The sequence below is a fragment of the Botrytis cinerea genome, chromosome 14, assembly GCF_000143535.2.
Source record: "Botrytis cinerea B05.10 chromosome 14, complete sequence".
Lineage (NCBI taxonomy): Eukaryota > Fungi > Ascomycota > Leotiomycetes > Helotiales > Sclerotiniaceae > Botrytis > Botrytis cinerea.
The window spans coordinates 539,433-561,686 of NC_037323.1; the positions used below are offsets into that span (position 1 = coordinate 539,433).

At 42.5% G+C, this 22,254-nt stretch overlaps 5 protein-coding genes across 5 annotated transcripts; 2 read left to right on the top strand and 3 right to left on the bottom strand.

Annotated features, from left to right (window-relative positions):
* Positions 1 to 1,649: 1,649 nt before the first annotated feature.
* On the bottom strand, positions 1,650 to 2,970 carry BCIN_14g01210 (hypothetical protein). The gene is made up of 2 exons (XM_024697007.1): positions 2,885 to 2,970; positions 1,650 to 2,791 (listed from the first exon to the last, which is right to left on the bottom strand). The coding sequence occupies exon 2, from the start codon at positions 2,770 to 2,772 to the stop codon at positions 1,936 to 1,938; it is 837 nt and encodes a 278-aa protein (XP_024552821.1). The 5' UTR covers positions 2,773 to 2,791; positions 2,885 to 2,970; the 3' UTR covers positions 1,650 to 1,935.
* A 6,025-nt stretch (positions 2,971 to 8,995) lies between these two features.
* On the bottom strand, positions 8,996 to 10,190 carry BCIN_14g01220 (hypothetical protein). Its single transcript, XM_001552819.2, has one exon. The coding sequence runs from the start codon at positions 10,021 to 10,023 to the stop codon at positions 9,211 to 9,213; it is 813 nt and encodes a 270-aa protein (XP_001552869.2). The 5' UTR covers positions 10,024 to 10,190; the 3' UTR covers positions 8,996 to 9,210.
* Positions 10,191 to 10,805: 615 nt separating this feature from the next.
* BCIN_14g01230 (hypothetical protein) lies at positions 10,806 to 16,550 on the top strand. The gene is made up of 3 exons (XM_024697008.1): positions 10,806 to 11,855; positions 11,921 to 15,114; positions 15,172 to 16,550. The coding sequence occupies exons 1-3, from the start codon at positions 11,397 to 11,399 to the stop codon at positions 16,046 to 16,048; spliced, it is 4,530 nt and encodes a 1,509-aa protein (XP_024552822.1). The 5' UTR covers positions 10,806 to 11,396; the 3' UTR covers positions 16,049 to 16,550.
* A 2,265-nt stretch (positions 16,551 to 18,815) lies between these two features.
* Positions 18,816 to 20,896, top strand: BCIN_14g01240 (hypothetical protein). Its single transcript, XM_024697009.1, has 3 exons — positions 18,816 to 19,257; positions 19,380 to 19,805; positions 19,879 to 20,896. Exons 1-3 carry the CDS (start codon positions 19,049 to 19,051, stop codon positions 20,810 to 20,812), a joined length of 1,569 nt encoding a protein of 522 aa, XP_024552823.1. The 5' UTR covers positions 18,816 to 19,048; the 3' UTR covers positions 20,813 to 20,896.
* A 218-nt stretch (positions 20,897 to 21,114) lies between these two features.
* Positions 21,115 to 22,063, bottom strand: BCIN_14g01250 (hypothetical protein). The gene is made up of 2 exons (XM_001552816.2): positions 21,522 to 22,063; positions 21,115 to 21,402 (listed from the first exon to the last, which is right to left on the bottom strand). Exons 1-2 carry the CDS (start codon positions 21,720 to 21,722, stop codon positions 21,175 to 21,177), a joined length of 429 nt encoding a protein of 142 aa, XP_001552866.1. The 5' UTR covers positions 21,723 to 22,063; the 3' UTR covers positions 21,115 to 21,174.
* Positions 22,064 to 22,254: the final 191 nt, after the last annotated feature.

Here is a 22,254-nt window from a genome sequence, read left to right on the forward strand (position 1 = left end):
GGCAACCATCGCTCTCGTATTTAGTGGATGCTGTGGCTTGGCTGCAAGTGGGACGAGACGGACGTCATTGTATTCAGGTGGCTTTTGTCTGCCCATATGCATGACATTGTGTCCCTACATCACATCGTACGTTGGGAAAAAAAAACTTAAGCAAATTTGCATTACTGTAATGTTAAAATCGTTGGACAAGGGATTTTTTTGTAGAGCCAAGCCAATGGCATCCCATGACAAGTATGTATCACAAACTTACAATCAGACGTTAACAATATCACTTGTAATTTATTACAAACGTCCACCAACATCTAATCTCATCAGAGACGCAGATCAAAATAAAGCCACAACATCTTAAGATTTCCATGAAATCGCTAGAATTTTCCATAGAAATTCTAAAGGAAATCATCACACTGCAAGGCTATTATTATGCTTGATCGTCCCCGCAAATCGTACCAAGTACTGTCAGTACGGTCAGAACCGGACATACACCCGCTATTGAAACCCCCGACGTCTACTCTCCACCTCCACTATTTAATACGAGCCCCCAATGAGGTAGGCTAGTTAACGGAGCAGTCATCCGAATGTACACTCGTATCTTCGATCGGAAGACGAATAATTCTATGCGCGCAAATGATGCACAATACATTCTCATAGAGTTACAGGGACGCTAGTAAGTAGGAGAATAGGTGACACAATTTACCTAAATAAATTCCGCCAGCCGCACCGCATAGCCCCTTTTTGCCTCACTCACTCCACTCCCGTGTATTTTGGTGGGGTAAATCCAGGTTGTAGAAAGTTTAACTGAACGGTGCATTTTTCCAATATGCTTGGCAATTAGGGGTCGACTTGTCAAAAAGTGCTGCTGGCCCGTATACATCGTTCTTGGATAAATGATGTATGTACCTCCTCGGAGTATTGTTGGCATGTTTTGTATCGCTTCGCTTGTACCCTTTCGATACTTGGCCGATCTTTGTTCGTTCTTGGTGATGTAACGGTATTTTTGGTCTATGGCCTAACGCTTTGGTCATTACCTGCTTTACTACTCGGGTCAATACGAGTGTTTGACCCATAGGCCGAGGTACATTTTTACACGTGTGGAATAGTTTATGGCTTCGATATATCGATGGTACACCGCGTTAAGCAATGCGCTCCTTAATCCGTTTTGCCTGTGGGTAAAGGGGCGAATACCATCGCTAGAAAAAATGTTCACCGGTTGACAAAATTCTCGTGTTGATTTATGAGAAACCTATGTCCCCATGTTGATCTCCATTTCATCCATCTCCATTCCTCATCTGGCCCGACATACACACGCAGTCGACATGACCGTGATCAAAGTTTTGAATGGCGGATTACACTGGTTTCTAAAACATGAATGCCACGGAAGATGAGATTTCGTATTCATTGTTTCTGAAGATTTAGAAAGGAAGAATGTCAAGAGTCAAGAGTTGTTTGCTACGAATTTAATCTCAGATCGGGGTTCCAGTGTTATATTAATTTCATCGAAAAATGTTAAGAGTATCTGTTGGCCATGCAATTTTTCTCAAATCCTAAGAATCATTGCAACGAACGACCAGATTTCGAGTTCCATTCAACTACGCACACCTTTGAGATATCAATTGAATACTGAATTTATGAAAGTCCACCTTGGTGAGGAGTGGTCATCATTTGGTATTTTAAGTATGGTCCATCAGGTTATTTACAATCAACGATACAGGAAAAGAAGAATGGAAGGATTCTAATTCGTTGACTCTTTTTTTGGTTTTGATCATGTTCTAACTTCTACCTCCTATCCTCACTTGTTTTCAGCCTGACACGCAATTGTCTCCAAGAGACAAAAGTGGAAGTAAAAGGTAATTTCAGCTACTCCCATTCATTGATTAGTTGTACTTGATGAAAATAAACACACTAAGGCTGCGGTTCTCCAGAATCATTGATTTTTCCTCAAAACGCTACAGAATCCACCACAGTCTCGGGACATTCTGTTTCTAGTACTTTGGCTAATTCAGCCACGTCTTCAAACCTCTCGCCATTATGCTCTGGAATATGCGGCATGAAGTACTCGAATTGATACCTTTGGTTGCCCGGAAACGGTGCAAAAGGAGAATTATAAACATACATTTCTTTCCGCAGGCGTAAGTAATCGCCGGGTTTCAATTCCATATCGATGCCACTGGGAATAACTATCCTTCCCCCATGAGACCAGTTACCAAGGACGTGCCATGTTCCCCATGGAACTATAACTACCCAGGGTCCGCAAGCTCTGGTGTCTGTATCTGGTGCTAGCTTCTCCCAAGGGTTTCCCATAGAGACATTTGCCGATATTCGAACATGAGAAAAACAATTAACTCGACGTATTTTGTCACTGAAGAGCATCGCTTTTTGGCCAGCAGGCAAAGCACGCTGACAAATCTCAAGAGCTGCTTCATAGTCATTCTGGGTTCTCCCTTGAGTCGCTGGATGATTTATTTCCAGACTTTTCATCAAAGACATAGAAGCTATACAAATAAACTTTTCAAGTGTTGGTGTGAAAGCCTGCAATGCGTTCCAATTTTTGTTATTCTCCGAAAAGGTGGCATTCTGAGAGAGAATGGGAATGGTAATTCGTCCGTGTACTCTGGCTGTGCCATCATGCATTTGAAAGTCTTTTGAGGGCCCGGATGGGATCGTAAGCTCGACTGCAGAGATAAACTGGCGGATATTTTGAATATTGGCCTTATTTTCTTCCCCATGAGGACCATGTATTTGCTCGGGACGCGTTAAGCCCTCAATAATATCCATTGTTGGTATTTCAGACTATCTAATAGCCAGAATGTTAGTATCCAAATAATGAAAGTGACATATTTATATCCTAGAATCGATTCATGAGAAGTAATGGAATATAAATACACACTTGGATTAAGGCTCTCTTCAAAATCTATGCCGCTTTATTATTCTGGTTCAACCAAAAAAATGATGATCTGTGAATTGAAGTCCATCAAAATTGTAATTGATGTTTATGTTCAAGTCTAGGATTTTCTTGAAAAGCAACATCCGATTTATTGCTCCTGCCTGGCCCATCTTCGCACTTGCCAAATGTCTATTTAGTTGCAGAGAAGACAATTAATGTACCGTTACTTCCGCTTCAAGATCATTCGTTCATCATTCTATGTATATGTCATAAGTGGAAGGAACAAGATGGGCAATACCAACTGTTGAATCTTGATAACATAGTATGCACGCAGTTCCAAAAACAACAAAAATTCGTCTATTGAGTTCAAATTCGCCTCTCCTTCTTTGACCATACGTTCGATTGATGTGACCTTGACAAGAGCTTCATTCGAATCATATACTAAGATGAGCGATCTTTGTAAAACAGCCATACCTTTCACGTGCCAGCAAGCAACCATTACATTAAGCATTTTAATAGTAGCCCATGAATCTCAGTCTCGTTTCATCAGGCTTTATTTCTTTCACTGTTTCATTAAAAAGAAAACTTCCTGCAATCAAACACCATACAGTTCTCAGCCCCTTTCAACAAACCTTCCTGGCACTCCGATTAGTACATCTTTAATAGGAGGCCTTTACACAACGAAAATTAATCATCAATAACGCAACACATAAACTAATTTCAGTCTATCTCCTCTCTTGGTATATCCCCCGGCAGGAGCCTTCACGCTCATTTTTCTTCATGACAAATAGAGCCACTCCCACCAACCTAATGTGAACTTTCCAATGACGACAGCCCTGAATGAGCTCGCAATCGTAAAAGAGCCTTGTACTCAGGATGACCAGATTACCCTCGCTCTGTCATTTTCGCACTTGCTTGACTACTTTACGGTTACCAAAAAGAAAGATTTGGTATAGTTTATTCCACTTCGATTATCCTTCCCAAGCCTACGTTTCAATATAAAGAGAAGAATGATTAGCCTATTGATGTTTCCTTGAGATTCATCACATAATTACTACAAGCCTGGAATCAGAAACTCTAGACTGACAAATCTGGCAACAGTATATTCTTTTTTTTTTTTTTCAAGAGAACTCGCTACGGAGAAATGGAATCAAAACCCACAATATGAACCGAAACCCATCCAGATAATTAGTTGATCAATATCACAAATCTTGCTTTGATTCCTGGTGCAGTAGAAGGGCACGCGAACTCTTCTCAGAGAAACTCACTTTCACTGCCAAAATCGAAGAATTTCTCACGAATTTCTTACCCACTGTTAAAATTCATGATAGTAATAATCAATTTGATCCCTCAAAGCTACGAGGGACTATCGTCCTCCCACTTCTTAGCCAGAACAAGATCTTCAACTCATTGCACCGCAATTAGAAGAAATTTTCATCCTGCATCCTATCATCACCTGTATGACTGTCAAATAGTAGATTCGAGCTGTGGAAAAAAAAAGCAGATTGTACTGTTCTTATTATAAGTCAGCCACCCTACTTTCTGACCACTCCTGTTTTGAGCTACCCTTTTATATCAAAATCGCTTTTTTGATCTATTAATATCTCTATCAAAACATAATGTAATTTAAAAAGATTTTATATATATGTACAATTTAGATCCTTTTAGACTCAATTACAAGTTTTCAGAATTTTAGAACTTTTCTGGATTGAGAGTTGAAGGTTCAGAATATCGATTTTTAAATTTGTATGTAAATCATACACAAAATCAAAATTCCAATTAAAACTCTTATAACTTTTCAAAAAAAAATTCTAAAAATAAATAAAACAAATTCAGAAACATATTAAAATTTTTATTAAAAGAATATATATAGGGATACTTTCGAAATTATAGGGATTAATAATCCCTATAAAAGATTTATATTTATAACTGTTAATTTTTTGTACGTTTTTTTTTTTAAATTTTTTATATAGATATAAGTTTAAAACTATTAAAAAAAAAATAGCTTATTTTTCTTTATTTTTATTATAGTTTTATTAGAATTCTAATTGGAATTTTGAATTTGTATATGATTTAAATATAAATTCAAGAATCAATATTTTGAAGTTTCAATTTTCTATTTAAAAAATTCTAAAATTCTAAAAATCTAATATATTACTAATACTGATATATAGATTCATTATGTCAAATTTTATATAATAATATTATCTTTTGAATGAGATATTGATAAGCTAAAAAAGCGATTTTTGATATAAAAGGGTGGCCTAAAACAGGGGTGGCTAGAAAGTAGGGTGGTTGACTTATCACTTGATAAGTTATAGAAGAATGTGAATTGTGATTTGAAATCCATGATTGCAATCCAAGAAAGTTATAAGGACGATGTATTACTGAATGAAATATTAATCCCTATCCATTTATTTTTCTATCAATTGTTCTTTTGACATTGGTTTGAAACGCAGTTTTGAAGGAGTGAGAAGGAAATCTCAGATCGTCTCATTTCCCTGGGAAAGACATTAATCGGTAAAGGATTCGCTATTATGCCTGGAACAAACAATCTCTTATATGCTGCTAGTGTTTTCATTGTTCTTGTTCCTTTTACCCGCGAAGAAAATATATCGGGACACTGTTGAAGAGTTCTTGGTATATCAAGAATTCTAAGCCAAACCCTACGATCTTGAACGCTCTGACTTTGGTTCTGACCTAAGCTTTACAATCAAGAATTTCATGGATAGAATATCATTATCTTCTGATTTATTATCTTGCCTAGAATCCGCTTTTGCCTTTATTCTTTAGAATATCTATAATATTTATATATCCAAATGCTTCTGCTCTTAATATTGGTATTTGATCCTCCATATTTTGCGCAGATATATCAATCCCTTCAACTTCGATGATCATGTGTACAATATCCTTGAGACCTAATGCTGCCGTCCACGAGAGCGGAGTACGTTCATTTTTGTCCTTTCGATTTGTATCTATTTTTCCTGGGGGTAAGAGCATTTGAACGGTCCTTGTATCGATCTTTTCCAGCGCCTATGCTAGTGATGTCCACCCACCAAAATCTTCTGCATCAGTTTCAATACTGTTACATTTGATGAGGTAATCTACGACCTCATAATGCCCACCACCTGCAGCCCATAATATCACATTTCTCTGATCTTTATCCTTACCAGGGGCATTTGGTTTTACGTTTTTGGACAACAACTTAATCACCTCTAAATGTCCAACAGCAGCAGTCCAAGTCAAGGCATCTCGTCCAGAGAGATCTTGGTTCTGACTATTCAGTCGATCTATGGTCAATAATTGTTTAACAATTTGGGTTTCATTATTTTCAACAGCCCAAGAGAGTAAATTCCGTTCTCTTTTATCAACATAATTAATGTTTATATCAGTATTTTGTGAGAGTATTTGTACGATATATAAATATTTGCTGCCAACGGTTTAAAAGAATGGTATCCATTTGTTCATATTCTGAACGTTCAATTCTATGCGAGGATCTTTAAGTAATATTTTTAAGATATTAATATAACTATTGCTAGCTGTAAGTGATAATGAATCTCGGTTTTTAATATCTTGTACATTTAGATCTATTTTATTGAGATGTTTATGCTATTCCAAATCTGAGTTCTTAGAATATCAATAATCTCAAAGTTACCATTCCTAGATGCCCAACACATAGCCGTCTCTGTGGCAGTTTGATCATACTTATAACCTCTTGTTAATAACGCACCTAGTATTTCGACGTGATCAAAATAGCATGTAGCAATTAATATATCAAAGTTAAAAGGGTATAAGCACTTTAATTCTATAAAGAATCAAAAGTAACGAAACCAATTTTTGGAACCAATCTGACTTATGTTCAATAAACTGAAGGCAGACTTGAAAGCATTTATTTTTGTTAATCCTAATCTCGAATAATACTCTGACCAATATCGAACAGAGTAATCGAAAATAGTATGAGCAAAAGCGATATCTTAGTATGTGTGATAACTTATATCTTCGATTTCCTAAATAGTAATATCTTCCTCAAGTTCGAATGCGTTCCAGACAATATTCTTATCATTTGGTTGTGTATTCCAAAGCGAGTCGATATTAGTTGAATACGCGAACTTATTGACTGCAAAATCCTCCAATAGAATATAAAACATCATTGCCTTAGTCAACAAGAAGTTTGCTTTTTCGATTTCAATGCCGAACACTTGAGATAAAGGATTATCCTTCCAAGTTCAAAGGTCTTGCAGGAATCCCTTGGCAGATTGGTGCACAAGGGATAGTTTGTTATCAGATATTCGTACCAATGGACCTAATATATCCTAAATAGTTTCGCTAATATTAAACTAGTAATCCTTCTTGACTTATTTTATACTTCGATAGTATAACTGAATAGCCAATAAGATTCAAAGTTCGTCTAGCGAAAGTAAGCGTATACTATCAACAATAAAATGAAATAGTTTATTTGTTATGGTCTAATAATTTGAGGCAATACTGAGTAGAAAGCGCTTGTAAGTAATTGTTAGTCCCTTTAGAAGTTTATCTATGATTCGCCGAAAGTCATTTGGAGAGGCAATGTATATTCTCTCTAGAATGTGGTTAATTACAGTCACCCAAAGAAACTTTTGATCGGCTCATAAATACAAAGCATGTTCTAGAAATTCCCTTATATCAGGAAGGCACTGCATCCTTCTTACTATAGCATCAATTCTTGTGCGTATGACTAAATGAAGATCGCTTTCGTTATTCGAGATAAGGTTTTCAATTGATAGAGTATGCTTGGTGCGTTCGCGCGTCAGTACATATCTATAACGTCTTTTTGGGACAAAACGTGACAAAAACCAGCTTTTTAATAATATTGCTAGTTTTTTTAATATAAATTGTTAATTTTAAATATAGATTATTAATTTCAATTATATGATTGTACGATTGAACAATTGAAATGAGTAATCTATATCTAAATTAGCGATTTATATTAAAAAACTAGCAATCTATATTAGAAAGCTGGTTTTTATTACTTTTTATCCCAAAAAGACACTATACATATCGACACCACAATAGAGGTCGGCTAGTCATTAGAAGCTTTAACCGATACCGTATTCATTCGAAAAATTCACTCAAAGCTATCAAGGATTATTACTTAAGATTGTTTTAAAGCCAATTGGCTTCCCTTTAAATATTTCAAAATAAAAGCATTTAACAGCAATATAAGGTATTCGATGAATAATTCATTGATATAACGAATCAAATAGCTCTGGCGTTTCCCACAACCCTAACCCACGATGAGCTTCAATAATCAGTCCTTGCTAGCTTTGGGCGAATTTTTCGAATGAATACGGTATCCTTACATCGTGCACGTTCTCCTCATACTTCGCATATTTTGAACTTATCTTGGCCACATATTTATTCTTTTTATCAGACTTTATTGTTATCACTGGTTAGTGGTTACGGCTGTCATTTTTATTTGTATGTTCCCTTGTCAATTAAAGGTTAAGGGTCGACATATGGTCTATCAAAATACAACAACGAGATCAACGATTTACTTATTTATTTATGCTTTAGGATGACTTGTGTGAAATAAACGATACAGGAACTGGACTGAAGAGTTCCGGCCGCTTAGCACAAGAATTCCCTGAATCCTCAGATGCAAAATGTTTTAATAATCCTTTTGATTTTCAATTGATTTAGACATTCTAGCATAGAATCAAAGGTAAAGGCTTAAAACACAATATTTGGTAGATTAATATGACTGAAAATAATAGAATTTTATAGTAAATACTTGTAACAGCACTCTTTTATGTTGCATGAGCTAAACTTCTTTGTGATGGTGTAGTTGGTGTCAGAGTGGCTCGGATCTTTCGGGGGTCACATGACTCTCCTTAGCTAGCTACCCAAAGAAGAAGAAGAAGAAGCATTCGAGACTTCTTCTTCTTCTTCTTCCTCTTCTTCTTCTCCTTCATATTTACGTTGATTGAAGCTTTGCCCTGGTTTACCGTGCACTCTTATATCTAGTTGTAAAAACACATCTAGTTGTAAAAACGTATCCTTGATTTATCGAATTATATTAGGATTAAACCTCTCTTTTGTTTTCTTTAAATCAAGTTGGTAAATTTACAAAATTTATTAATAATAGATTCATTTATTTATGATGGCGGTTGAATTGCCGAGTTGGCGTCGGCTAAATCGCAGGGTTTCAATCTAGTTGCGGAGCCGGTTGTATGTTTATATGTGCATCAAGTCTCCAAGTTATAGGAAATAATACCTACTGTTACTATACATCGGCACTCACTAAACAATTAATCAACAGTTTGTGTCCCTTCTCCACTCGCCCCCCTCGGCTACTCGTAGACGCTGTACAGCCAGACGGAGAGCGCAGCGCCGGCTCCTCCAAGAAGGTAAGGCAGCATGTTGCGACCGGCCTGGAACACAATCCTTCCGAACTCACTCATCTTTCGGCGCTGCATCTCGCCACTGTCATTGACACGGGGGAATGGCGCATCTGGGATGGGCTTATCGAGGAAGCGGCACAGTGGCTCCCAGCCCTGGCTTAAACTATACTCGAGCCTCCGCTCCGCGGGCACCGTCTGGCGGATGCGGCTGTAGTATGCGTCGTAGAAGGCTTTCGCCTTCTCGGTGGTAATGTCGCGGTACGACTGCGTGCCGAAGGCGCCGTTGACCATCTTTGAGACGGCGTCGAACACGCGCGTCCCGGCTGCCCGATAGAGGGCGTGGACCAGGGCCAAGGCGAGTGGGTTGCCCGGGATGTCCTTTGATAGAACGGCGCTCGCGAAGCTGGCCCACCAGGCGTCAAAATCCCGCTGCACTACCACCACCTTGGCCTCGGGATACGCGCGGATCATCTCCTCGGCGAAGAGCGAGGCCAGGTCGGTGACGACGTCGTAGCTGGGGAACAGCCGGTCCCAGTCGGCGCTGGTGAAGGGTGGGGGCACGGGCTTCCGCGCGCCGGGCACGCTCGGCCACGTGGCCTCGGCCGCGAGCTCTAGCCCCGCATAGTCATCCCACGAGTCCATCTCGAAGCCGTGATGCGCGCGCAGGCCGAGCATCTCGTAGGCGCGCTTCATTGACAGTGTACCGGTGCGCATGAGGCCCGCATGGATCACAGACAGCGGCCCGTGTCGCTGTTCGGCCATTTTGCGCTTTTATGCTTTGTGTCTTGTAGTATGCTGGAACTAGTAAAATTTCTACTCTCGGCGGACGGTGCTTAGGTAGGGCGGCAGTATTCGGCAACATGAAGAGAAAGTTCTTATACTTATATGAGCAATCTTCCTGGCATACTGCCGATTACATTATTTAGACCAGGTAGGCACCTATACGGTTGGAGGGCAGGAAGCATGTCAGCTGGTAATCTACTAGATACGGAATATTCGCGTGGGTGGATCGCGCTTTTAGCTAATTAAATACCTTATTCTTGTAACTTGCCCCATAGTAAGCAGCATAACAGTGGGTAACTGCTTAGCTATAATCCTCCAGGATCCTATTATATCCCTTGTATGGGCCTATGCCCAGCCGTAACACTCAGCTTTAGTCAGCCTTCTTTGCTTGGCATAGAAGATCTCTAGGTTGTTGAATGTAGAGAGCGTCGACATATGCTCCGGACCCGAGACTTTCTCTTTGCTTTGCAGCGGTGCCAAAAAGCTACCATGGCAGTGGCGGTACCGTACAGATTATAATACTGGGCCGGAGTTTGTACCATTATCGGTATGGTACCACTGTCAATACAGTTCCGTAAAAATTCAGGCACACGGAGATCTACGGCCGCGCATCGGCCGTAAATCTCCGACTCGGGAGTAGTCACTGACCTAACGCTAGTAGTCACGGGGGCGCTAGCACCCCCACAGGGATATATAAGGAATCCTTCGGATCTTACTCTTTCATCAAATTAACCAATACAATGCTACCTTCCTATACTACTGCGATGTGCAGGCCTTTGGGGTTGCTAACCAGAAGCTGCAAAACATGTCAATTTGGCCTCTGCTTTGATTCGACTTCCATTTGAATAAGTACAATCTTAATCTGGCTTCTTCTTACTTTGACTTCCTCGATTTGACTTCTCTTGATTTGGCTCGAAGACACCTCTCCAAAAACACGTACTGAGCCAGTGACCCCCTGGCTGGTCGCGCATATTTATATGCGGCTTCTCAGGAGGTCTTACCTGTCTGGCCCTGGTGGCTCACTGTGAATTTACAACCCCGGCCCATCCGAGTATTCAGTGTCAGCCAAAACTTCCGCCTTCCTGTGTCCCCCCCTCCCTTCTGCCATCTACCCAGAAAAGTGAAATCGCTCTCAGCTGCCGCCATGATACTTATTCGACTTCGTCGTACCGCCATTTTAAGTCTGCACTTATCCACCGGCTTTCATCTACTCCAATTGACACGAACCGCAGTTCAATCTGGATAGTTTGTACTACAAATTACTGAGTGGGTGGAGGTCGCGATTGGGCCAGCGAAGATCAATCTGGCGGACCTCTCGGGTTGACCGTGTTCTGCCCGCAACCTCACATACCATGGCAACGCTTACAAACGAGGGCGACCAGAGCGACGGCAGCCACGGAAACAAGCCTATCAACAAGACGAAACGGTCAAGATGGGCAACGCGCAAGCTGACGGTCAAGAGCAGCCAGGCCAAGCGGCTGTCGCTCCTGAGCCGCACGGACAACAAAAGACACTCTAACGAGAACAAGAAGGCGTCCGGAGGCTCCGAGTCACTACAACAGCCAAATCAAGGCGATGGCGGCCCAGAAGAAGAGGAGACCGAAGATTCCAAGCCCGGTCCCAGGACTCTATATTTCAACCTGCCGCTCCCTGACGACTTGAAGGACGAGGATGGTGAACCGGCGCAAACATACGCGCGAAACAAGATACGCACAGCGAAATATACGCCGCTGTCCTTTATACCCAAGAATCTGTACTTCCAATTCCACAACATAGCCAATATCTTCTTCCTGTTCATCACTGTACTTGCTGTAAGTTCGTTCTGACGTGAATGGGCCTCCCCATAAACAACGAGAAGCTGACAGCCTTGGATTAGTTCTTCTCTATATTTGGCGTTAACAATCCCGGCCTCAACTCTGCTCCTTTGATATTCATCATTGCAATCACAGCAGTCAGAGATGCTATTGAGGATCGGCGGCGGACCATCTCGGATAAACAGCTCAACAACTCCCCAGTACATCGGCTGTGCGGCTGGGATAATGTCAATGTGAAGGAAGACAACGTATCGAGTTGGAGAAAGACGAAGAAAGCTACCTCAAGATTTGTAGACATCATTTGGCATTCCATCGAGAGCTTATGGAAGAGGAAAAACCAGGCGATGAGGGCTAGCGGCATCGGGCATGATGGTCCCCGCGCGTCGATCGAGACGACAAGGACCCGTCCGGAATCCATCATATCCCCCTACACGGAGAGACTTTCGTTTGTTTCGACCCGTGAAGATATCCAGATGACGCCAGTTCCGTCTCCAGATCCTCGGCCGGACCAACTTCAGCCGCAGCCTCAGCTCCAGGACCCCCTGGAGCAGCCAACCTCGGCCTTGTCCGTCCAGCCCAGCAAGGTCAACATACGAACAGCCAAGACAGACTTGATCAACTATGACATTCAAGCCCCAGGCAAAGCACGCTTCCATCGGAGTACGTGGAAAGAACTGCAAGTCGGTGACTTTGTGCGAATATATAACGATGACGAGATCCCCGCCGATGTTATCATCCTGGCGAGCTCGGATCCTGAAGGCGTCTGCTACGTCGAGACCAAAAACCTGGATGGGGAGACCAACCTGAAGTACCGGCAGGCTCTTCGCTGCGCGCGATCTCTCAAGCATGCGAAGGATTGTGAAAGAGCACAGTTCCGGATCGAAAGTGAAGCACCACAACCCAACCTCTACAAGTATAATGCCGCCATCAAGTGGAATCAGAAGATTGCAGGTCAATCGCATGAGATTTCAGAACCTATCACGATCGATAACGTCCTCTTACGAGGCTGCAATCTGAGAAATACGGAATGGGCCCTCGGCATCGTCATATTCACTGGTCACGACACGAAAACCATGATGAACGCAGGGATAACCCCTAGTAAGCGGGCTCGCATCTCCAGGGAGCTAAACTTCAACATCATCTGTAACTTTGGCGTCTTGTTCATCATGTGCCTTATTGCCGGCATCGCTAACGGCGTCGCCTGGGGACAGAATGATGCATCACAGCATTATTTTGACTTCGGGTCTATTGGAGGATCACCAAGCATGAGTGGGTTTACCACGTTCTGGGCGTCCATTATCCTCTTCCAGAACTTGGTTCCATTATCGCTCTATATCTCGGTCGAGATCATGCGAACTCTTCAGGCCGTTTTCATCTACAGCGATAGAGAGATGTGGTATGATCCGATCGAACAGCCGTGCATACCGAAGTCATGGAATTTATCTGACGACTTGGGTCAAATTGAGTACATCTTTTCCGATAAGACAGGGACTCTGACCCAGAATGTCATGGAGTTCAAGAAAGCGACTATAAACGGGCGGCCCTATGGCGAGGCGTACACCGAGGCCCAGGCTGGAATGCAGAAGCGACTGGGAATCGACATGGAAAAGGAAGGTGAATTGGTAAGAGCTGAGATCGCCGAAGCTAAAGTAAAGGTGCTCAAGAATCTTCGGGAGCTTTACGCCAACCCTTATCTGCATGACGAAGACCTAACCTTTATTGCCCCGGACTTCGTAGAGGACCTCTCTGGAAAGCACGGGCCTGAGCAGCAGCATGCTACCGAACGATTCATGCTGGCACTTGCGCTCTGCCACACAGTCATCGCTGAGGAGGTCCCAGGAGACGTGATGACATTCAAGGCACAGTCACCGGACGAGGCCGCACTCGTCGCAACAGCTCGTGACATGGGCTTTACGGTTCTCGGAAACACTAGTGAGGGCATAAATCTGAACGTCATGGGCGAAGAGAAGCACTACCCCATCTTGAACGTAGTCGAGTTCAATTCGTCCCGTAAGCGTATGAGTGCTATTGTCAGGATGCCAGACGGTAAGATTGTACTCTTCTGCAAGGGTGCAGACAGCGTCATCTACTCACGGCTGAGGCGGGGAGAGCAAGCTGAGCTGCGTAAGAGAACTGCTGAGCATCTCGAAATCTTTGCTAGAGAAGGTCTCCGGACCCTCTGTATTGCAGAGCGGGTATTGGACGAAGAAGAGTACTACGGCTGGCGTAAGATACACGATGCTGCCGCCACAGCACTTGAAGAGCGCGAGGAGAAAATGGAGCAGGCAGCCGACTTGATAGAACAAGAAATGACACTATTGGGTGGAACAGCCATTGAGGACCGACTACAAGACGGAGTTCCGGATACTATCGCACTATTAGGCGACGCAGGCATCAAACTCTGGGTGTTAACCGGGGACAAAGTGGAGACGGCAATCAACATTGGATTTTCGTGTAACCTCCTGAACAACGACATGGAGCTTATTCGTCTTCGGGTCGAAGAGGATGAAAACGGTAACACTCCGGACGAGGAATTCATTGGCCTAATACGGGCTGAGCTTGACAAGCATCTAGCGGTGTTCAACCTCACAGGGAGTGACCAAGACCTGGCGGAAGCCCGACGTAATCACGAGCCACCAGGTCCAACGCATGGCTTGGTAATCGACGGTTTCACCCTTAGGTGGGCACTGTGTGACGAGCTGAAGCAGAAATTTCTCCTCCTCTGCAAGCAGTGCAAGTCAGTTCTGTGCTGTCGCGTCAGTCCAGCCCAGAAAGCCGCTGTTTGCGCCATGGTGAAGACAGGTTTTGACGTCATGACTCTATCGGTGGGAGATGGTGCAAACGACGTTGCAATGATTCAGGAGGCAGATGTGGGTGTCGGTATCGCGGGAGTTGAGGGTCGCCAGGCCGTCATGTCGTCCGACTACGCTATTGGCCAGTTCCGATTCCTCCAGAGGCTGATACTGGTTCACGGTAGATGGTCTTATCGAAGACTGGCCGAAGCTATCAGTAATTTCTTTTATAAAAATATTATTTGGGTGTTTACACTCTTTTGGTTTCAGGTCTACTGTAACTTTGACATCACTTATGTTTTCGACTACAGCTATATTGTTCTCATTAATCTGCTCTTCACCTCAGTCCCGGTCGTCCTTATGGGCGTTTTTGATCAGGACGTGTCGGACATTGTGTCGCTAGCCGTGCCTCAGCTATATCGTCGCGGCATCGAGAGGCTGGAGTGGACTCAAAGAAAATTCTGGTAAGCACCAACCCCGTGAATATTTGGTATATTTCAGTGCACTAATAATGGTGACAGGCTCTATATGGTTGACGGCTTCTACCAATCCATCATGTGCTTCTTTATTCCGTACCTTACCATCACTAATGGCCCGTTTGCTTCCCTCAACGGTTTGGATGTGTCAGAGCGAACACGCCTTGGCTGTTATATTGCGCACCCGACCGTGTTTACCATCAACCTGTACATACTCATCAACTTGTACCGGTGGGACTGGCTGATGCTTCTGGTCATCGCCGTCAGTGATCTATTCATCTTCTTCTGGACGGCCGTCTACGGATCCAACATATCTGCGGCAGCCTTTTATCAGGCAGCGCCACAAGTATACGGGCAGCTATCGTTCTGGGCAGTCATGCTCGTTACGCCAGTCGTATGTATACTCCCTCGATATGCGATCAAGGCGCTGCAGAAGGTGTATTGGCCGTACGATGTCGACATCATCAGGGAGCAGGTACAGCAAGGAAAATTCGATCATCTCCAACCGACCAAAGAAGCGGAGGAGAAGGGACCAAAGAATATAGCCTCGATGTCATTGGATCCGTCCAATAAGGGCAAGCACGCGCAATATCCCAGCGTAGACGAAGACAGACGACCGATCTATCCACCGTCAGTTACGACGCATAATACGCGGACACAGAATGGCAGCGACGGAACCAACTCCACGAATCACAATGCACCGTCGGTGGAGATGCCGGTTCGAACGTCGATAGACAGAGCCAGACCTTCGTATGATAGAATTAGGGCCTCGATGGATCAAGTGAGAGCGAGCTACGAAGCTAGCCACGACTTTACCACAGCGGCAGGACTCACCAGGATCGAGTCGTCGCACTCTGTGAACAACTCGCGCAGCCTTGCGGCGGCCAAGAGCAGTCGAGGTTTCATGCTGGGGCCGCGTTGAGGCCTCTCCATTATATCCAACAAGAGCAGACACTGATGAATCGCGGCTACTACGAACACCGTTCACAACTGCGCAGTTTCCTTAATCACTCTGTTGCTTTAACACAGGATATCCCCTATCTTGTGTCTTTCATTGTCGTTGTTATGTTGATATCCACGATAATTCATGTACCCAACGATCTTCATGAGCGATCTACGAACCTGAGGAGGCGAGAAGCGGCTATCGTAGGCCTGTGTCCTCTGTCTCATCACGTTATCGATTTTTTTCTCTATCGGGCGTCCTAGGTCTATTGGATAGTTCGTCACACATCAGCCGGCGTTTTGGAATAGGAAATTTACAGGATTTTATGGATTTTATTTCCCCTTTCTTGTTAGAAGTTTATTTGCATCCAGCCAGCCGACTTAGAAGGGCGAGAGGAGGAAGGGGAAGAGAGATTGGGGAATCATAAAATAGTATTTAGTGAGACTAGGTAGTCTTAGTGTAGCCTATATTATACAATACAAACACTTTTTATTAAAACAATTATAAATATCTAAGTATTTAGAATATTATCTTTTTACATTTTAATACATCGAATAGCAATTACACTAATCGAAATATTAAAGTGCTAATTGAATCCATATTTTTTCTTAAAATCGTATTATTCTAGTTCTAAATACATATATATATTATCACGGTGCAAGATAGGGTCTAAGAAGATATATGAAATTCTACGAAGAATGGAAGAATGTAGACAGAGAAAAAGACAGATATTAAAAAGTAGTTCGTATAGTAAAAGAAGATGTATTAATTATTAAGACCTTACAATCATAGAATTAATGAAGTTATTGATATCAACTTGAAATATTAATAAAGTATAAAGTATTTAATTCTATATATTGTAATTCCTTAATAATATTAAAAACTTATACTAAGATAAAGAACTATATAATATTCTTATAGTATTGGTGTGCTATTAGTTTAATACAATCCCTTCTAGTTATATGATGTACTGATACTGATAACTATTTAAAAGACGAAACATATCATATACTCCTTAAATCTCATATCACTATTCTCATTCAACTTAATCTCTTATCACTCACTCAGTCTCCTTAATCTCAATATGATTGATATTAATAAGATTCATCTAATGAACTACGTTAAATGATTCGAATATATCGATAATATTACTTTAATAATAATATTCTATGATTTACAAATAAACTATATTATATTCCAAAACAATATACAGGAAATCCTAAACTAAAAAAGAATAGAGAGGATATTCTTCAACTCTAGGAAATCCGAACTAATTCATTCTTATAATAGTCGCTAAATTCTAATTAAAGACTCTTTTGTTTAAATAAATAATATAAAGGTTATTATATAATTAAATCCTTTATACTAGTTAGGGAGGGGTCTATTTTAATAGAAATCTAAGTTTCAAATTATACATTCAAATTCTAATGAATTCGTAAAAGCAAACGAAGTGGAAATGTATTTATATATTATATAATCATATATTTCTATAAGAGGTCATTTTCATATTTGTAGATTCATAAAACCCCTTTCAATTGATTATAAGTAATATATTAATGTTAGAGTAAGATTATCCCAATTAATAAAGAGGCTATTAATATATTAATTAAAAATAATAAAATTACAAATAAAAACATAAATAAAAATATAAATAAAAGGATTAGAAAAGGAATTAAAAAAAAGAATTTAATAAATAAAAAAGATTAGTATAAACTACTATAACTATATTAATATATCACTTCTATAAAGGCAATTATATAAACCTTATCCTAGCCCTTATAACCTATATATAAACCTTATCCTAGCCCTTATAACCTATATATAAACGATTCCTAATTAGCTAATCTATTACTTAGAAATTACTTTGAATATTATTTATTCAAATTTGGAATAGATAGCTAAAGTTCGTTACGTGCCAAGGCATGTGCGGCTTTCGGCCTATGGCGATAAACACAATAAATCAATCAATCATATCGATATGAATCAATGGTTTTGTGTCGACAAAGATCGACTTTTCCATGCCAATATGTAAGTCAATGAGTTTAATAAGCTTGGCTCAGTGAGTATTATGCCAACATAGAGGTCAGCGTTTTGTGAGTTTGGCTTAATATTATGAACATAGCTTGGCGTTGTTTTTGAAATGTAGATTATCAACTTGAATATTGAAATCCTTGAGTCTAAACCTTGGAAATCCCGGGTTTATAACTATCAAACAGTTAAATATATGTAAAGATACATATTGCTTAATTAGATTAGACAATTGTGAGATATATTGGCCTTCTATAAGCCAAAAAAAAGGACCCCCTAAATTTGAATGCTTTCATAGGCTCGAAGGCTTCTAAGATGGAGAAGAATTCTGTACCCCTTCCCTTGTAAGAAGGATTCTGACATTGAGAAGGATTTTTGATTTCAGAGTGTTTCTGAAGCTTTTACAAGGCTTAGAATCCTTCTCAACCCCGCCAAGTTCCCACTACTAGGTAGTTTTCTTTAGCATCTCTTGCCGCGTGCTGACGAACGCAGGCTTACTTCTACAAGTATGCATGTACTCGTCACCACGCTGACATGATCTGCATGGATAAGCTGACAATTCCCAAGGATTGAGCTCCTTGTAGAAGAAGTGGTTTTATCAAGTCACGTGTGCATTAGTTAAGCTTACTTTTAGTCATCGACCAGGTTTATCTACCTGGTCAATTCTGTCAATCAATTCACATCCTACTTCTCCTACTCGCACCTGTCTTCTCTCCCCGGCCACCCTGTCCGAGTGGAACAGCTGGTCATACACACCACAGCATAGTCGAAAACCTCTTACTACGTAGTAGCTGAGAATGGGTCGTTTGGCGTGATCCTCCTCTTCCCATCATTGTTGAGGTAAATAGCAAGTCTTCCACCCACACCTAAACGATTGATCGTGGTTGCGCACTCTAGCCCTTGACTATCCAACCACGCCTCAATAATCAATACCCTTACGGAATAATACATATGGCACTGACAGAGAGCATTGTTGACCTGCTGCTATGCAAGCCCGTCTTTCTTGGCCTGGCAGTATGCGCTCTGCTCTTCCTCGTCGGGCGCGCACTCGAGCCAAGCGTCGACGGCCTTGAGCCTCCGATTCTTAGACATAACATCCCTATATTTGGTCATTTCTACAGTATGCTCAAGGACCAGGAAGCATTCTTCAAACGTCTCGAGTAAGTCTACATCCATACACGTCTCTTTTTGGTTCCAGTGTAGGTAGCAAGAGCACTGTTGGGAACACTAGACGCAACGATGTCGTGCCATGACCACTACTAACACATGCACTCCTCAACAGCAAAAAGTATCACATGTCCATTGCAACTATCCCCATTTTGAATAGTAAAATGTATGCGATAACGGATCCCATTCTAGTCCAGTCGGCGTATTGCAACAAGTATCTCTCCTTCACCCCCTTTGCTGTAGGCGGTGCACAGAAGGTGGCGGGCTTCGATGATGCGTATCATCAAGTGCTCATGCAGTCAAATGTCTTGCCCGAATACTTCAAGAGCATCTATGACGGAACTACTGCCCAGCACATCCATCGGTTGAATGTCACCTCCCTCAAGCACGTTTCAAAGCACATTAATAGCATTGGAGGGGATGGCATGGATGCTACTAATACCTACCTCTGGCTGCGCAATCTCATGACCGTCGCTACATGCGAGGCTCTGTATGGTCCTGACAATCCCATCAGGGGCGACGAACTTGTAGAGGATGTCTGGTAAGGTCATTTCACAGAGCCCCGATCTCCAATAGTGAATGGTAAGCATGTTGCTAATGACATTTCATTATAGGACGTTCGAAACGGGCCTGCCTTACCTCTTCTTCCATATTTTCAATTCCAAGACACTGCGGCGTACAAAAGAAGCAAGACGAAGGCTGCAGCTAGCTTTGGGAAAGTGGTGTACGACCATGAAGCAGGACGACGAACAGGTCTCGGCCTATATCAGAAACCGGGTCGGCATTCTTCGAGGATACGGCGTCGAAGGGCAAAAACTTGGTGACATTGAGGTTGGCCTTATACATGTGCCAACATCAAACTCCATCCCGACCATATTCTGGTTCTTCATCCATGTCTTCACGCGGCCCAATCTGGTCGTCCAACTGCGCGCTGAAGTTGAGCCTATTGTGAAGCGTGGTCCGGGCCATGTAGTGACTATTAACGTAGACGACATCCTCGAAAGGTGCCCTCTGTTGATCAGCGCCTACCGTGAGGCTAGCCGCCTCTGCAATGGATTCACCTGTAACCGAATGGTCCTAGAGGACACGACCATCACGGACAGACATGACCGCTCGTACCTGCTCAAGAAAGGCGCCACCGTGAAGATGCCTGCAGGAGTTGTGCATGCCTCGGAGGATATATGGGGCGAAGACGCAGCGGCATTCCGAGCCGATAGATTCCTGGACAAGGGACTAACGAGCGAACAAGCCAAGTTGAGACGTGCTGCCTTTACACCATTCGGCGGAGGCGCTCATATGTGTCCTGGGCGGAATTTTGCCACGGCCGAGATTTACGGCTTCGTGGCCGCGCTACTCCTGGGTTATAACGTGGAACCCTTGGACGGGAACTGGGATACGTACAAGCCGCCGCCCATGTCTACGTGTCCCCAAGTGACGTCTGTGTGCAAGCCAGAAGACGAGGCTTCCGTGTGCGGTACCCGCCTGACTAGAAGAAATGGATGGGAGGCAGCGCAGTGGAGGTTTATCTCTGGCGAAGTGGTAGTGTGAGCAACGTTTGAGGTTACTCTATGTTTGGGTTGAACAGAAGTGGATATGCTAATACTAATAATAGTGCCTCAGGCATTAATCTTAGTAAGTGGGAACTCTTATTGGCCTTTCGGCCGTTCCCACTTTCAATTCTATGTCTTTTACACCACATACAATTTGTACCATTTTTCCATTAGAAACTCCGCCCTTTTAACTGTACTGTCAAAGATAATCGCTAGGCATTTCTAAACGTCCTGTAGGTTGCTACTCTTAGTATTCTCAGCAAATGATCTCTCTCTCTCAACCTATTGCTTCCCCACACATGGAGTTATAAGCCTCATTTGTATTTGTATAGCCCTCTTCCTCAAAGTTATCCCAAAACACTATGTGCCTCCGGTAGCCTGCGGCTTAAAGAAGACGGTCATCATCCCGTCTATAGTAATCTCATCTAAGACTTTCTTCACTTCTCCATGAGCAGGACACTCGCTCTCGTAGTACTTCATATCGTCCATGCTGGCGAACTCGGTCTTGTTGACAAAGGTGTAGCCTTCAGTGCGGGGACCTTCTTCAACAGGACCGGCAACCATACTAAGTATGTAAGGCGTACCATCCTAGTATACCCGTGAGTATTTGACTCTGAAGCAGGCATATGTGTTTTCGTGGTCTTAGTGGAATTAAGACCCCGTGGAAATGAACGTAAGGACGGGCTAAGGTAGGGGGGTTATCATACCCTCTTATTGTCAACAGCCATCTTCCGACACTGCTCCAAAAACCTTTTCTGATCCTCAGCCTTCGGCATCTTGAACATCGTCACACGGTGCACACGAGTAGCTATGCTTACGTAGCTGCGGCTGTGTCCATTGAATCCGTTACTTGCAACGGCGGTCAACGGTTGAAGGCCACGTGAGGAGGACCTTGTAAGCGCAAACATGTTGATTCAATATCGGTGGGATAGACTTCGTTAGTGAGAAAAGTCTAAACTTTTTCATTAACGTGAAGAAGAAGATGATAGGTAGCTGTCAAAATGGTCGATGGTGATGTTGAGTTAAACGTTCCTAGTCCTTCCAAGTGGACCATCTAGTTTATCGTGGGATGCCCCCCCAATTAGTAATGAATCAGCGGTCAGTAGATGCAATCAATGTATTACTATTCTGTTACAATAATTGCCTCAACATCTCCGCAACCAGGCATCGCTGTTTGCTCGAGCCAGCGGGGCGAACGGCTAACGCTACGAAGATGCAGGACTACTCATCCGCGAGACCTCCAAGACCCTCACCCTGTCGCTATGCTTGCTTTCGAAGGAATATGTACCCGATGTCACTATACAATCGAGCGACTACGGCTACTAATTACTACGTTCACACTGCCGTAATCTCATGTCTCCCCTACCTTACTATGGTATGCGGATATAATATACATTCCGTACATGTACCACACACCTGCAAGCAGTGGTAACTAGTCCA